Source organism: Cimex lectularius, unplaced genomic scaffold (genome assembly GCF_000648675.2).
Source record: "Cimex lectularius strain Harlan isolate CLEC.00 unplaced genomic scaffold, Clec_2.1 scaffold424, whole genome shotgun sequence".
Lineage (NCBI taxonomy): Eukaryota > Metazoa > Arthropoda > Insecta > Hemiptera > Cimicidae > Cimex > Cimex lectularius.
Window position 1 is genome coordinate 28760 of NW_019393022.1, and position 17224 is coordinate 45983.

Consider the following 17224-nt stretch of genomic DNA (forward strand, 5'->3'; position numbering starts at 1 on the left):
CTCCAGGTTCGTGGGAAACAGGACGTGGTTCCAGCCTGGGTCTGCCACACCCTTCGACGTTCTTATCTATCTGTCCAACAATGTAATTATTTAAAAGTTATGTTTGCCAGATTTGAGGGGGACGTCACGTCGTTCCCTTCTGGGGTGATCGCCCCTTCAGATTTACACCCTTTGTTCCCTTCCATTGTTTACCCTAATTTTTTTCTTATTTTAACAACTAAAAATTATCTTTAGGACAGGGACAGGCTTTCACTACTGTTGATGTCATAACAATGTCCGGATTTGTGTTGGTCAGTTCCTCAATATTTTCGTTTATTTTTTCCTTCGGCGAGTTTGCGTTCCTGTCTTCTTGCACTCTGTTAAGATTTCGTCTACGTCTGTAGTTCCTGATCTCGGTTTGAGAGAGTTTCCTTTGTTTATGTGTATTTCTACTCTAGATAGAGCGTCTGCGTGAGAATTAGTCATTTTTTGTATTTAATCTCAAAGTTATATTCTTCCAGTTTTAGTCTCCATCTCAGTAATTTCGATGTGAGGTCTTTTAGTGAGAAAAGCCACTGCAATGGTTTATGGTCGGATAGAATAAGAAATTTTTTTACATAGGTAGGGTCTGAAGTATTTTACTGCCCATACAATAACATGTAGTTCTCGTTCTATTGTGGATAAATTTGTTTCGATGTCTGAAAGTGTTCTGCTAGCATATGCTACAGATAAGTCTGACTCCTCGAAGTCTTGTCAGTGGTCAAATGGAACGTTTTAGTAAAGTCTGGGTACTTTAAGATAGGTTCGTTGATGAGTAAATTTTTGCATGTATTAAATGTTTCAGGGTATTCTTGGTCGTGTGTGTCTATTTTTCCGCCTTTTTTTAAACATTTTGTTAATGGTTTCGTCAAGTGTGCAAAGTTCGGGATAAATTTTCTGTAATACCCTAATAGACCGAGAAATCCTTTTATTTGTTTGGTCCTTTTTTAGAGGGGGTAGTTTTTTATTGCACTTGTCTTGTCGGGGTTAGGTTTAACTCCTTCGTCTGTCACAATATGTCCTAAATAGGCGACTTGGTGTTTTGGGAATTCGGTTTTGTCTAATTGGACTTTGAAATTTGTGTCCCGTAACCGTTGGACGCCTTGTCGTAGTCTGTCTATATGTTCTTGTAAGCTTGTGCTGGATACAATTATGTCGTCTAAGTATACCGTGCATATCCTTTTGTTTAGTCCACGTAGTATGTGGTCTATCGTTCTTTGGAATGTCCTCGGGGCGTTTTTTAATCTGAAAGGAATTCGTAAGAATTCATAGACCACCTTCCGTTGCAAATGCGGTCTTTTTTATACTGTTTTCGTCCCTTTCGATTTGATGAAAACCCGATGCAAGGGCAATTGTCGTGAAATAATTACATCGGCCTAACTTGTCGACTAGGTCTGTTATGTTTCGTACCGGATATTTGTCTTCAACAGTTTTTCGTTGAGGTTGCGGTAATCGAGGATTAAGCGCCACTTTTTTTTTTGTCTAGAGGCTAGAGGCATCTTTTTTTTTTTTGGGGGGGGGGCTACCCAAACTGGGGCTGAGTATGGGGAAAATGATGAGCCTATTATTTTTGTTTTTACATCTTTTCAATTTGGTTATTTTTTGGTTCAATTTGGTTGAACGGGTATTTCATCTGTGGTTCGTATTTTCTACCTAATTCGATTTGTGAAGGTTAATTTATCTCCGTCTAAGTAACAAATGTCAGAAAGTTCCGTTACTAGGTTTGATATGGCATTTTTTTCTTCGGTATTTGTTCCGTTCTAATTTTATTGGGGTTAAATTTTGCTTTGTTTTGAGCCATCATGTTGAAGTTGTTAGCCCCTTTTTAGTAGTAATTGATGTTTTCCATCGAAATCTGGTGTTCTAACATTATTTTTATATTATTTTCTGTGTCGTATTTCACCACAAACAGAGCTGTGCTATTTTTTATGTTTATCAAACCCTCTGGGGGGGATTTACCTTAATATTTCTTAATAATGCTTGTCTGTTACAGACATTCTTTACTTTAGCTGGGATGATTTTTTCGGAATTTGCCTCTATTAGCAATCCGGTTTGTGTTCTGAGTCGAGTCGGATTGTTCCTCCCTAGAATCATCTACTAGGAAATCGGTTTGTGTGATGTCGTTCTGGGTCGAATCGGATTGTTCACTTCAAATGGCTGATATTTTATTTTAGTGGTGAAATGTTTTTTTGCTAGTTTTGGATTTATGAAAAAAAGCAGCTGATCTGCCTTCTTATAAACATTATCATTTCCAGATTAGCTGGATTAATTGAAAGACCTTTATCACAACACCACTCAGAAAGCAACCCCATTGGCACCTTCATCAGCAATGAAAGAGTCAGGGGATCTCTACCCGTGATCATTATGGTATCATCATCTGAAAATAATTAGCAGTAGAAGTCTAGTATAGACGCGTTTTTTGTGCTCTACTTTCATTGACTTATGACTCGACCAAAAATTGGGGGCTAATCGCTTTTGTTTGTTTTTGACTTTCCTTCTGAGTCAGTGAGTGTACGCGCGTTATTATTTTTGTGCGGAATCTGGAGGGCGGACAAGGCTGCATACTGTCTCCTTGCCTATTTAACTTATCCGCAGAGCACATCATGAGAAAGGCATAACTGGATGAGTCAGAAACTGGAATTAAGATTGCAGGGAGAAATATCAACAACCTTAGATATGCAGATGATACCACTCTAGTGGCGGAAAGTGAAGAGGAACTAAAGAGCCTCTCGATGCGGGTGAAGGAGGAGAGTGCAAAAGTTGGCTTGAAGCTGAACATTAAGAAAACTAAGATCATGGCATCTGGTCCTCTCAATTCCTGGCAAATAGATGGGGAAAAAATGGAAGTAGTGACAGACTTTATTTTCTTGGGCTCCAAGATCACCGCAGATGGGGACTGGAGCCAAGAAATTAGAAGACGCTTGCTCCTGGGGAGGAAACCTATGACAAATCTAGACAGCATACTCAAAAGCAGAGACATCACCCTGCCAACAAAAGTGCGTATAGTCAAGGCGATGGTTTTCCCAGTTGCAATGTATGGCTGTGAAAGCTGGACTATTAGAAAGGCTGAACGTCAAAGAATTGAAGCCTTTGAACTCTCGTGCTGGAGAAGACTCTGCGAGTCCCTTGGACTGCAAGGCGATTAAACCGGTCAATCCTGGAGATCAACCCTGACTGCTCTCTAGAAGGCCAAATCCTGAAAATGAAACTTAAATGCTTTGGCCACCAAATGAGAAGAAATGACTCACTGGAGAAGAGCCTAATGCTGGGTAAGATTGAGGGCAAAAGAAGAAGGGGGCGACAGAGAATGAGGTGGATGGACGGAGTCACTGAAGCAGTCGGTGTGAGCTTAAACGGACTCCGGAAGATGGTGGAGGACAGGAAGGCCTGGAGGAGCATTGTACATGGGGTCGCGATGGGTCGGACACGACTTCGCAACTAACAAACAAGGTTGAATTCGTTAATCCGGCAACCCGTATACCCGCAATATGGACCTAAGTGAACCAGATCTATCCTCGGGTAAAGAGAGAGGTACGTTCTAACACATCTTCTCAGTTTTATTCTTTAAAAAATAAAAGACCTCCACCATCTGGCAATTCTCTCAAAAATAAAAAGAAGAAGAAAGGCAGACCAACTAAAAATAATTTGATATATGCAAATAAGGACCACGTAGAAGAAAATTCTGTATCAAATGAGATCCTCACAATTGGGCAGCCGTCAGAGAGCATCGATATGCAACCATGTTTTATTACAGCAAACCCATTTGCTTCATTAGCGGAGTTGAAAAAAGAAAAGAAAACAGCTGTGTATAAGCAACCTTCCAAACCCGTTAAACAACCACCTATAATTCTTAAAAACTGTTTAATCGTTTGAAATGAACGATTTGAAAAAGGAAAAAAGAGAAAAATTTCATAAGAATTAAATTAAATAATAAAAATAAAAATGAGCGAAAATAACTGAGAAAATTTAAGTGAGCCAATGTTTCAAATTAAATGAAATAAAATTTTTAAAAAACATTCACCCGAAAATGATGCCAAGAAGCTCACCTTGCTGAAACTTGTCGAATTAACAGCGACGACGCATCTTCGGGCTCGAGTCCGTCATAGTCTCCGGTGTACACCTTCCGCTAATTTTCTTGGGAATATTAATTTCGGGTTGAACCAAAACCATTAAATCACTGGCACAACTTTAAATATCGAAAAGCTGGAGAGAATAGGAGGAGAGGACCGTAAGAGAATTCCATGAGAAGTGAGATTGGCTCGCGTAAGCGAAGGGGATCAAAAGAAAACATCTACTTGTGGGATTAAGAGTACGATCTATTTACATATGTATAGTTGGCGAAAGCACGCCACCCACCAAATTTTAAAGAAAATTTACACTTATATATAGAAATTAAACAAAGAATATTAATCTAAAAAGGATAGGTTCTGGGAAAGAAAAAAACTATATACAAGGAGAAAGTAAATAAGGTTCTTAGTCAGCAGGAGGAAGTACAAGTAAGTTGTAGACAGGTCTTATGAAAGAACCGGCGGTAGTTCGCACCTTGACCACTTTAGTACACGCGTCGGGGCCAGGATCCAGGATCTCCTGTACTCTCCCTATGGCCCAGGAAAGTGGAGAGGTACGGGTGTTTTTGAGGAAGACGACTTCTCCGGGCTTTATGGATGGGCTTTATTCTTCCATTTATTCCGCTGCAGCAGCGTATTTAAATATTCAGAAGACCATCTCCTCCAAAATATTTTATGCAATTGTTTTACTCGCTTCCAACGAGTAAAAGGAGGAAGCTGCTCCGAGAAATCCGGTTCAGGTGGAGCGAGTAAGGGAGCTCACGTTAGGAAATGCCCTGGACTGAGAAAATCTGAGTCGTCCTTATAATCTGGAGGAATAGCGATAGAGGTCGGCTGTTGAGGACTGCTTCGATTCTTCAAACAAGGTAAAATATTCCTCGAAAGTAAAGAAGTATTTCCGATTAGACGATGTAACAGCCTTTTCGAAGATTTGCCCGCAGCTTCCCATATCCCACCAAAAGGAGGTGCAGCGGGAGGATTGAATTTCCATGAGATACCCTTCTGAGCGGCATGAGAAGGCAGTACCTTTTCTTGGTCACTTAGAAATTTCCGAAATTCGACGACTATATATATATTTCGGATTGGTACCAGTCCCGCTCGCCCCTCCGTGTTCTTAAAGGGCGTCATCACTATCACGCCTTGTAAGTGGTTTATCACTAGGCGTCGTCAATCAAAACATGACCTGTCATCAGTAGATAAATTACTTCATCACCATTTTTCACTAATCATCAATGAAAGTATTTTATTACTTTTCATCATTGAATGAGCCTATAGCTAAAACAATTACTATCCAACATTAGTTAAAATATTTCATTAACAATCATCACCGGCTAAAAAATTCATCAATCATCACTATTCATCACTGGCTAAAAAAGTTCGTTAATCATAATTATTCATCACTGGGTAAAGTATATCATTACATAAAACCTGTCACACCAGACCGCATCTCACGATCTCCGAATAATTATATATCATTACCAGTCATCACTGGCTAAAGTAGTTTATCACTAGTCATCTTTAACTAAAAAATGATAAGCTAAAGTCATCATTAGCTAAAAATAGTTCATCAATATTTATTGTTGGGTATTCAGCGACCTCGTTCGTTTGTGGATGGTAATCTTTTTCCCAAATGTGTTGCCAGATCTATTTAACGACACTTTGCCACACAAATCACTCACCTGATTAGATCTAGAGCTTCTGTATATTAAAAATCCTTAACATAGCGTCAATAGGCAATAAATAAAAATAAAATGTTATCTAATATAAATAACAAATATGTTATAGGAAAAAGACAGATAAGTTACGGCAAAGGGAAACAAAGTTTCTTACTGTAATAATAATCAAAACATGACCTGTCATCAGTAGATAAATTACTTCATCACTATTTTTCACTAATCATCGCTGGTGAAAGTATTTTATCACTTGTCATCATTGAATGAGGTTGTTAATCACTCGTCGCCTATAGCTAAAACAATTACTATCCAACATTAGTTAAAATATTTCATTAACAGTCATCACCGGCTAAAAAAGTTAATCAATCATCACTATTCATCACTGGCCAAAGAAGTTCGTTAATCACAATTATTCATCACTGGGTGAAGTATATCATTACTTAAAACCTGTCACACCAGACCGCATCTCGCGATCTCCGAATAGTAATACATCATTACCAGTCATCACTGGCTAAAGTAGTTTACCACTAGTGAGAGAGACCATGAATTAGGTATTACAATTGTCGAAAAGTACATGTTATGCATATCAAATTACAACGGTTATAACATTAGATACAGTGGTAAATAAATAAATGTTTTACAATAAATCAATATAGGATAAAGCAATTTATTTAAAACATTCTAAAAATTCACTAGCACTATAAAAGTCATGTGTGAATAGATGTTGATAAATTACTTTTCTTAGCTTGTTTTTATGTAATTGTGTTAATTTGTCTGGTACCGCATTATAATATTTCACCATCTAATATTTTGTACTATTTTATGCGACTTTCAGTCCGTTACATGTGGTGACAAGTTTTTTTACGAGATCTTCTTTGATGGTTATGTGGGGTACTTACACATCTAAATTTGTAAACGTTAGTTATAACATATCTTATACACATTAGAATATATAGTAACTCCACACTAATACAGAGTAAGAGATAGGAGTAAGCAACCGTAATATGCTTTTATTTGTGTTTCACTTGATATCTGTGTAGCTAGGCCTCTCAACAGAAATATATTTGAATTTAATTTTTTTTATAATAATCTGTTCAGTGGGTAGTCCAGTTTAGTTCGGGGTCTATTTTAATGGCTAATAGGCTAACCAGTTCAGGATTTGTTTGTAGATTCGAGAGGTCTCTTTGGCTTAGCGTAAAGATTTTACTTTTATTGCTATAGAGGCACAATCCATTTTCTTTAAACTATTTTCTGAGTTCATTTAAAGTATTCTTATTTGCTATATGCGCCTTCTCTATGGATTTATCAGACACTGATGTGGTATTGTCATCTGCAAAGCCAGTGAAGTGTATACTTGGAAAATTTAAGTAAGGATCATTTGTGAAAATTAAGTAGACTATAGGACCGAATGCAGATCCTTGGGGAACTCCCATGTTCATCTTTTCAAAATCAGAAAATTGTTTCTTATATTTAATTAATTGCATCCTGTTCGACAAGTAAGATTTTATGAACTTTATCGCAGAATCAGAAAAGTTATAGAGCATTTTTAATTTGGAAATGAACATCTTACGCAAAACAATCAAACGCTTTGCTCAGATCAAGAAAGTTAGCTACCGAGTACTTGCCCTCTTACATACAAATACATATATCGCTTTGATTGAATATAAACAAATATATTTTGTATTGTACAAATTCACTTTTTTTCCACATTCTAAATATGTTTGTTAAATGTAAACAATGTTTGTAAATCCCAGGCGCTGAAGATGATCTCAATAAAGATCGAAACCAGAATTAACGACAAAGATCGAAACGTTGGCACGATAAAGAAAATGTTTTTCTGAAACCTACATCACATCAGACCGCATCTGACGATTTCTGAATAATTATCGATTAACGGTCACTAATCACAACACATTGCTAATTTAGTGAAATATTTTCTGAATCACACTCTTCTTGATTTTTCTATTGTGTCCGTTAGGTTTTTAACTGTACGTATACCTGAGTGGTCGAAATTTCATTGTTTTGGGAGTAACATTTATTTACCTTGCAAATCTCCTTCTCCAGCTGGCATTGTTAATCGGCATGTGATAAAAGCCGAAAAGTTTGTTTCCAATTGTCACGTGAATGGAGTCAAACATGAATGTACTTTAGCCCTATGGGACAAAAAATGCACCAGCTTTTAAACATTTTAAATTGAAGCTTGTTTCAATTCAGTTATCACATTTATGGGGTTTCCATTCAATTATTATTTATTTTAATATATCCGAATATTACTGGATAAATCGATTATTATATAAGTGATGAATGCATGACAGTGTTAGCGGCCAAAATAGACTGTGTTACATCCGAATATTATCAACTGGAAAGGAAAAAAAGACCCACGTTAAACAACTATATTTTATGATGTTACGTAATTGATTAATTAAGGTCGTTTTTATAGGAACATTTTTATCCTGTTCAAATTGTTATTATTTGGGCGTTTGTTTAGAAACGTAACATGAAAAATTGCAGTTACATTCTCTGCTTTTTATCCTGAAAATTTAATTAATACAAATATTACGTCAATTTAGTTTTGAACATACCTCGAAATTTGTACAAACAGACTATCATGGAAGTTTTCGTTGTAGGTCTCTGTAGAAGGAGGAAATTATTTTTGACAAAAGTATAGAAAGAATTTTGATTGTTTCTTTCTCGATGTTGCCCAGGCTTACGATAGCGTTAGGCTTGCTGTTCTTGCTGAAAAACATCCGTCAATCTTCCTACTACTTAATCTTCCCCATCCCTAACTCAGTGGTCATCGAAAGGTCAGCGAAATCCCCAAAATACCTAATTCTTAGGTTAGTGTACCTAGGAGTAGTGTTCCGACCCCCATACCGTATCAGCTGACCTCCCATCCCTAACCTTTGCAGACGATCCTCTCAAGTAACTCTGATCCAGTAAATTCTCTTATCTAAGGTTTATCTACTGGAGTCTTGGTGGGGAAAGAAGAAAATAAAATCCAGCATCGACAAATCCACCCACATAACCTTTACTCTCAGAAAAAAATCCCTGCTCCAGTACTTCCTCAACTGCGGGCAAGGTGCGGTATCTAAGCCTGTTGTATAACGACCAATGTTGGATGTGAATGCTCACACTCGTCTGAAACTGTCAAGGATCAACTCGAACAGACAAAATGGTACTTACCATAGTAGGTCGATATGAACGTATGGGATTGTAACGGCTCTAATCGAACAGTACTGTCTCATAATCGATCACAGCGGATCGATGCCCGCTCCGTTTCGGAAAACAGTAAGTAACAGTAAAAAGTAGAGAGCTGGCTATTAAATACCGATTAGACACATATTATTTTGGCAAAGCAAGTTTTCTTTTTCATTTCTAAGTTGCTTTTTACTTCGTCTTACTTCTTCTAAGAGAGAGTAATAAACGACCAGCGAACTCTGCTTATTGATCGGACTTGAGCCAGAAGAAGTTGGGCTTGCAGACCCTCTTAAGAGAAACCTCTGGCAACTTATAGTCTACAAATCTTCCAGGAACTAAGGAGCAAGTTGACACCTGGTAGGAGAGCGTGGTACCCTCGAGACGTCCGCCAAAAGAGGGATACCGAAAGAAAAACAAACTTGAAAATAAATAATTTGCGGCCCTATTGTAAAGTCCAACAACCTGCACAAAACAGCAGAATATGCTTTGACACGGTTATCTATTGCGGCTAAGTTTCAATCCTTCCTAAAGGCGGACACCCGATGCAACGCCATGCGACGCTACCCGACGCAAATCCAAAGTCCATTTTTCCATAAGAATGTATTAACCCGTGCACATCTGCCCGAATGAAACGCTCCCTACTTTACGCTCTGCGATCGTAATTAAATTAATATATAATTAATAATTGTTCGGAGATCGTGAGATGCGGTTTGGTGTAACGTAGTTTTACAAAAACATTTTCTCTATCGTGCCAGTGAGATATTGCTTTTTATGTTTATATACGTTTTATATAAGGAAGTCGGTATAGAAAGGGTATGCTCCCCGTCTATATAATACTGAAAGGATAATATGACCGAACCAAAACCAACGTTTTTTCCCATCGTATGCTCTTTTCGCCTCAAAGAAGCCGACTCCATATACAAAAATGTCTTTCAATACCGACTTCCTTCCCCACCCCTTAAAAATCCAACGTATATAAACATAAACAGTAAACTCACTAATTTCGTGGTCCGCTTGACCAATTAATACATTACAATTAATTAAGGTTTATAGTAGAGATAAAAAAAGTTAATGGCACGAGATGGATTCGAACCCACGACCTTCGGCTAGATACGCCGCTGCTCTACCAACTGAGCTATGTTTGAAAAATAGCAAAACGAAGGTCGTGGGTTCGAATCCATCTCGTGCCATTAACTTTTTTTCATCTCAACTAAAAACCTTAATTAATTTTAATAAAACAGTAATATCTCACTGGCACTCTCAACAGGACACGCAAGAATGGCACATTACGCAGAAAACAAACACTTTGAGTGAGTAGAAATACTTTGATTGATTATAAAAAATATTTTTTTGCATTGTATAAATTCACTTTTTTCCACATCCCACATGTATTTGTTAAATTGAAACAATGTTTGTAAATCCCAGGCTCTGAAGATGATCTTACTAAATATCGAAACGTTGGAACGATAAAGAAAATATGTTTCTAAAAGCTACGTCACACCAGACCGTATCTCACGATCTCCGAATAATAACTGAATAACGTCACCATTCACCACACAATATTTTTTATTTATCCTTCCATTTATTGCACCTTCCAAAATCACCTAAAATATCCAGAACAAAGCCCTCGAGTTGGCCCCAAAACGAAACACATTGCTAAATAACCTTTTCGTCTGCCTTCAATGCGACATACAATAACTGAACGAATAAAATTGTGGAAAATACTATCATTTTGAATGCGAGCGAAAAATCCAAAATAGGGAAGCGCGGATCAAAATGCCCATCCCTCGTACGGAAGTGCTCTAAATGTGCCGAAATAAATCCAGACACTTTGCCTTCCGCTCGCGACCAGTTTAAATTACAAATCGGGAAAAACATAAAAACACAAAATAATTCCTTAACAAATTAATGACACACATTTTAAAATGTAAATGAAAATTTAAATCTATGGCAGTCGAAAAATCTGCAACGTTAAAAAATGTACAAGAACAACTTTGCAGCCCACCCTAACTGACAACACATCCTCCGGTGCTTACAGTAACAAGCCTTTAATTTCCCAAAATCAACAAGGAATATAAAATCAAGATGGCGCTATTATTTGTCGCCCGGCAGAATAAATATTTAGAGGAGTTGGTCGCCTCTGTCCTCCCTCACATTTTCAAACGGCACCCCACGGGAGATCTAAATTTTATAGAAAGGTTATATGATATAAATCAAACTGCCCGCGAATATTTCAGCGAATTGTTAAAAATTAGTGGCCGTCAAACCAAATGGCACTTCTTTGCCAATCCAAAATGATATAGAAGCTCATGATTTCACATTCTCCGTATTAATCATTATAATATTGGGAATCCTAATAACTTTAAAAACCCGTGCAGTCCTCGTTAATAAGTAATCAAGAAGAAGACGTATATTTCGTGTGTGTACTTCGTCAATTATTAAGGACGCAAATATTTTATCAGACTGCACAGAAACTGAAGTATTCGAATTATACTAAAAGGGGTTAACACAGAAACTAGGGCACGTTTTCTTATACTAAGGCTAACTAACGATAACTATGGGCAAGTTGTATCAAATACTTTAGGAAGAAGCAGAAAGGCTACAAAATATCGTCTAAGTCAGAAAATCTGGGTGAAAAATCTCGTCTACATTGGGGCAATAATGGAATAAAAAATACATTGACAATAATTACAAAATTTTCTAAACGGGAAATAATTTTAATAATGGGAATAATTCACTAGTTTTCGTGGTCCGCTTTAACAATTAATATCTTTCAGTTAGTTACGGTTTTTATCTCAACTGAAAACCTTAATTAATTGAATAGGAATAATCCTGAACATAGAAAATATTCCGAAAGTCGAATCAATCTAATGCCAAGAACGAATTTACAGACACAAATAGCAACATTTCATAACTGACAACTTGATTACCGGCTATCGAACGAAAACATTAAAGTCGGCATAATTGCCTCGATGAATTAATTATCAACGTACAGATTTAAAAAAACAGGACTCACCTTCTCACTTAGCCCAGAATCAAGAACGATAGGACAATTAATACACCGCGAAAATAAAAATTTCATAAAAATGACCACGAACGAAGTCCAAAACTTACTGAGCGAGTCTCCTCCCAAAAGTTATCACCGAAAACCGTTACCAAACAGCCTATATTAAGGCCAAAATCAGTTACACGTCTGCAGAATGCAAAAATTTCAAATCAAAACCTAATCCCGAGTGTGTATAGTCATGAGTCCGCCAAGCCTGAGTTAAAAGTCAACCAAAATAATAAATTGGTAGAAAGAAGAATTTATGTCCCTATAAGAATTGTTTTTTTGCCATTTTCAGTCCCTATTCACACAGCATCATCAATTTCATTAGTACCTTCCAGTTTTCATAAAAACCTGTCCACAAATAAAATAGTCGAACCAAAAACTGGCCAATATTTTTTTTTTTTTCTGACCTTGCTTTATGCATTGGCCAAAGAAATAATTATATGAAGCCCGATGAGGCGGAGACGACCAAAGGGGCCAGGCGGATTTGGCCTAAGCAGCCCAAGCCAACGCATCGGGGACTGGAGGGCTTTATAAAAATCAAGCGTCCCAACAATGACCCCCCACTCGCCCCCCGATCAAAACCGCCTCACCCAACCTAGCCTAATCCTCCGATTTAAATTTCAATGCTACATGATACCAGAAAGTCAAATATATGAGTATATATATCTATATCATTAGTACCAATTAATGTGTCCAAGTTGAAAGGCCGTTCGACACTTTTAGACCCAACAATATTCCGTAATAAGTCAGCTCTCTGAACTTCGTACTCGTTGCAGATCAAAATTATGTGATTGAGATCCTCGACCTCATCGCATGTAGCACAATTAGGGGTGGGTCGTAAATTTATTTTGTACAAATATGCTCCACATATACCGTGCCCTGTCCTAAGGCGAGATATAGTGGAGTAGAACGCTTTACTCTTACCCCCGACTGCAAACCAGGGTTGCTTTTGAATGTTGGAAAATATAGCTCGATAATGTTTCCCAGCTTCCGGAGAATTGTACAAAACTTGCCATTTTTCTGAACATATTTTTTTAACGTGATTTTTAAGATCTCCTTTAGTATAGCACATGTCAAGAGTAGCGCCACTTTCGGTAGCAGCCTTGGCCAGCGTATCCACTGTCTCGTTGTGGCAAACCCCCGAATGCCCTTTGACCCAGCATAACGTAATCTTTTTATTATATATTTGGAACAATTCCTGTAGTTTCTTAAGAACCTCGATAATGAGATATTCACATTTAGAGTTTAGAGTGAAATTTTTAATTTTTTGAATGAGGCTTAGACTATCCGTAAATATGCAGATTTTGTCTGACAAAATATCTGCAGCATATTCTAAAGCCTTGATTATAGCAACGATTTCGGCCGAATAAATAGAAAAATTTTTTGGGAGAGAGACTTGTTCATGATGCTTATTTAGGGGATCGAATAAAGCGCATCCTGTATTACCATCTATTTGGGAACCATCCGTAAAAATCAGTCGAAAATCAGGAAATAACCTAGTCACATCAGCTAAAAATTCCTTCTGCGCTTGTTGAGGAGGAAACTCGGAATAATCCCTGAGCGTGTAACAGTCGACTTCTCTTACAATTGTCTCGTATTCTAGGGTAAAAATAGGAGGTTTAATACTTTTGTATAGAGAGAATATAAGGGGAGTTAAAGAGAGAAAGGAAGAAACCAACAGAGGGGATTTCTTTTTTTGCCAAAACAGATTTGTGAGGTCTTTGACTACCAACTGATTGATTTTAGAAAATATAGGGCTAACTTCTGAATATAGCTTAATTGCAAAATTACCCGCCAACTTTTCTCTCCTGATCTCTAATGGAGGTTCACATACTTCTGCAGATAATGCTGAAATGGGTGTACTTGGTAAACAACCTAAAATTCTTCTAAGAAATTTATTGCGAACCGTATCCAATCGTTTCAGAGAGGTGTTAGAAGCCTGTGCGTACAAAATTGATCCAAAATCCAAAATAGGTCTAACAGTCGATCTATAAAACAACATANCCTATTCGCGATAGCCTTTTCGCAATCTATGGACCACCAGACTTTGGCTTTTTTACTTTTGAGCGATTTATTGTTGTACTTAGGAATACTATTTTCGCAGGCTTGTAAGAGGAAGTCCTCGAAATCTGAATAATCCTCAAACCCGGTTCGTTTGGAGTCCAAATTTCTTCGAACTATATCATTATGAAATTCTTCCCAATCCGCCCTCTTAACATTCCATTTTTTGGATCTGCCTAATGCGCGATAAACCGATGTAATACTCAATTCAAAAGTTACGGGAAGGTGATCAGAACCTATAGGGTCCTGATAGACTAACCAATTCATACGCAGTGCCAGATCTGCCGACACAAGAGTAATGTCAATCGCTGAATTATTAATCTGGGAAGGTGTCTTCACTTTCGTCGCGGAACCGTCATTTAAATACACTATATTATTTCCGTCTAGAGCATTTAGAAAAGCCCTGCCCTTCGAGTCAGTCCATCCTGAACCGAAAACCATATGATGCACGTTGAAGTCGCCGCCGATAATAAATGGGGGTGTTAATGTTTGAAAGAATTTACTCCATTCTTGTTCTGATATGTTGTTAGAACATGAATTGTACAGCGAGATTACAGTGAGTGGCCTTGACCCGTCTATAAAACATTTTATCCCAATTGTTATCAAGTCATTTATTCCATGGTTGGTACAGAGAGAAACATATGGTATATCGTTTTCAATCAAAATCCCAACTCCTCCATAGTTGTCATCCCTATCAAGTCGAAGGAAGTTGAACCCGGAGAATTTACAAACTTTTTCGGGGTTTAACCAAGTTTCAGATATTAGGCCAATATTAACGTTCAGATCGTTAAGGAGGGATTCAAGGTCTCCTTTCTTGGGTATCAGAGAGCGAGCGTTCCATTGAATGAATTTCAGGTGTTGAGAGAAATAATCTATAAAAATTGATTGGAAAGCTTTTGGAACTGACTTTTAGATACCACATTTGGGAAGAGGGGATCTGCTCTTTTTCTGTTTGAATGTGTGTTAAAGTATTGTCCAATCTGTTTTGGGGACAGCGGAAGTATAACAATATCGATAGCTTTTTGGTCAATTACTGCCCCTAATGAACCTTTTTTTGGAACTAGGGAACTACCATTCCATCTCAAAATATTTAAATTATTTATTTTACAAGCCGTAGTCATATTTTATTAGGCGGAATTAATTCTGCATTTTCAAGTAAAGCTGGTGAATTTGATAACCGAAGGTTTTTGATTAACTGTTGATAGGCTAGTAAAATTTTTGAAAAAATATCATCTTTTTCTATGTTGGAATCAGTTTCAATAGCGTGTAAGCTTTGTTGTAATAATTGAACGTAATAAGATGCATCGTCTTTATCAAAGGAATACGGATTAGCTTTTGGACCAGCAAACTTTCTCCCGGTCGGATCAATAACTTTCTCCTGAAATGCAGTTGTTGTATTCGGTTCTATTTGGGAATCAGAATCATTTTTATTGAATCCTGAGCCTTTTTGTTTAATGTTATATGGGCTATGTCTATAGGATGAAAAATGTTTTACCGTATGCTTATTTTTTTTCGACTGATCTTTAACATTGGGAGAATCTAAATTAGGAAAGTCTGACAAATTAGCTAATAGATTATATTTATTAGAGGTTACTGTTGAGTATAGCGTGGACGATACCACTTTTTTCCGTTTTATTTCCATAATGCGGTTGTATTCCGGACAGTTTCTGTCTGAGGCTTTATGATTTCCTGAGCAGTTTACACATCTTGCGACATTGCTACAAGGTGTATTGTCATCATGAGCAAGTCCGCAAGTCTCGCACTTTTGTTTTCCTTTGCATTGGTCTTGGAAGTGATTGAATCTGAAGCATTTACGACATTGACGAAGGGGGGGAATGTATGCATCCACTCTGCACCGCGTACCATAAATCGTTACGGTTTCTGGTAATTGTTGTGAGTCGAAGGTCAGTATGCAAGTGCCTAAATTAATAATACGAGTGCGATTGTTTTCCGTTATAGTTTTTTTAATTCTTCTAACCGACTTAACTCTGACGGGAGATTTAATAACCTTTAAAATCTCTTCCTCCGACATATCCGGATCCACACCTCTTATCACGCCCATTTTAAATATGAAGTAGGACGGAATATATGCAGAAAGATTCTTATCTTTTATAATTCCAGAGTTAACAAAAGCATTGGCCGCTGTCTGTGTCTTAAATTCTACCTTAATTCGATTTATTCCAGAACTGAACATGTTTGAAATTTCCTCCCTGTGTTCGAAGCTAGAGTTATGTATTAATTTTCCTAACTTCATGGGATGCATTTTGCCAACGTGTGCGTCTGAACTTTCAATGAATACTACGTAAGGGCCCTTATCTTCTAATTTGTACCTGTTTAAAGCTAAAGTTGATAATAATGAATTACGATCTAGTTTTTTGTTTTTTGAAACATTCTCATTGGAAGCCAGAAATATTTTATTGTACCCTAATGGCCCATCTTCTGCTGCTCTTTTTAACGAATGTTTCTGAGACTCTGTAAAGTCCATAGTATTCTCATTATTTACATTTAAAAAGATATCTGGAGGAATATCAGGGGGATCCTTCCCTCCACTTGACTCCGTCATGCTTACTTTTAAGTTTGTATGTCTTTACAAAAATAAATATTTTTAAAATAAATAAACAATTAACACCACATGCAATAAACAATTAATAAATAATTGTAATAACGATGAAGAAATAACAATTAATAAATAATTGTAATAACGATGAAGAAATAACAATTAATAAATAAGATTAAATAATGAATTTTAAAATATCATGTGATTTTAACGCCGTGAAAGTGATTTGAAATCAACGAGGTTGGACTTTGGCTCTATAGATAAGACGTTCTTAATCCGCACTCGTCCACGTTCAAAACAAGACTGGCCAATAAATTCATCGTCGCAAACGAGCCAAATATCACATCTTTGACCAAAATGAAATTGGACATTAAAATAAATAAGTTCACATGGCCACAACAATTTTATGTTGCTAAAATATCTAATGTCCGATGTAATATTTATAACTAAATCTCAAATGGTTATAGAACCTACAAGTAGCTCAGTGCATTAATTCAATCCCTACAAGCGCATTACCCCGCCATCCAAGAGGGCACTATATTTTTCAATTCGCTTAGGAATCCTCAGGAGCTGTTGATGAACTTAAAAAGTCGATTCA

The 17224-nt window shown here is 37.1% G+C and overlaps 1 protein-coding gene across 1 annotated transcript; it reads right to left on the reverse strand.

Annotated features, from left to right (window-relative positions):
* Positions 1-14023: 14023 nt before the first annotated feature.
* LOC112128058 lies at positions 14024-16679 on the reverse strand. Its single transcript, XM_024229831.1, has one exon. It carries the CDS (start codon positions 16630-16632, stop codon positions 15187-15189), a length of 1446 nt encoding a protein of 481 aa, XP_024085599.1. The 5' UTR covers positions 16633-16679; the 3' UTR covers positions 14024-15186.
* Between the last annotated feature and the right edge of the window lie 545 nt (positions 16680-17224).

Coding starts and splice junctions, on each gene's coding strand:
- LOC112128058 (XM_024229831.1), bottom strand. CDS start 16,632: ATGACGGAGTCAAGTGGAGGGAAGGATCCCCCTGATATTCCTCCAGAT.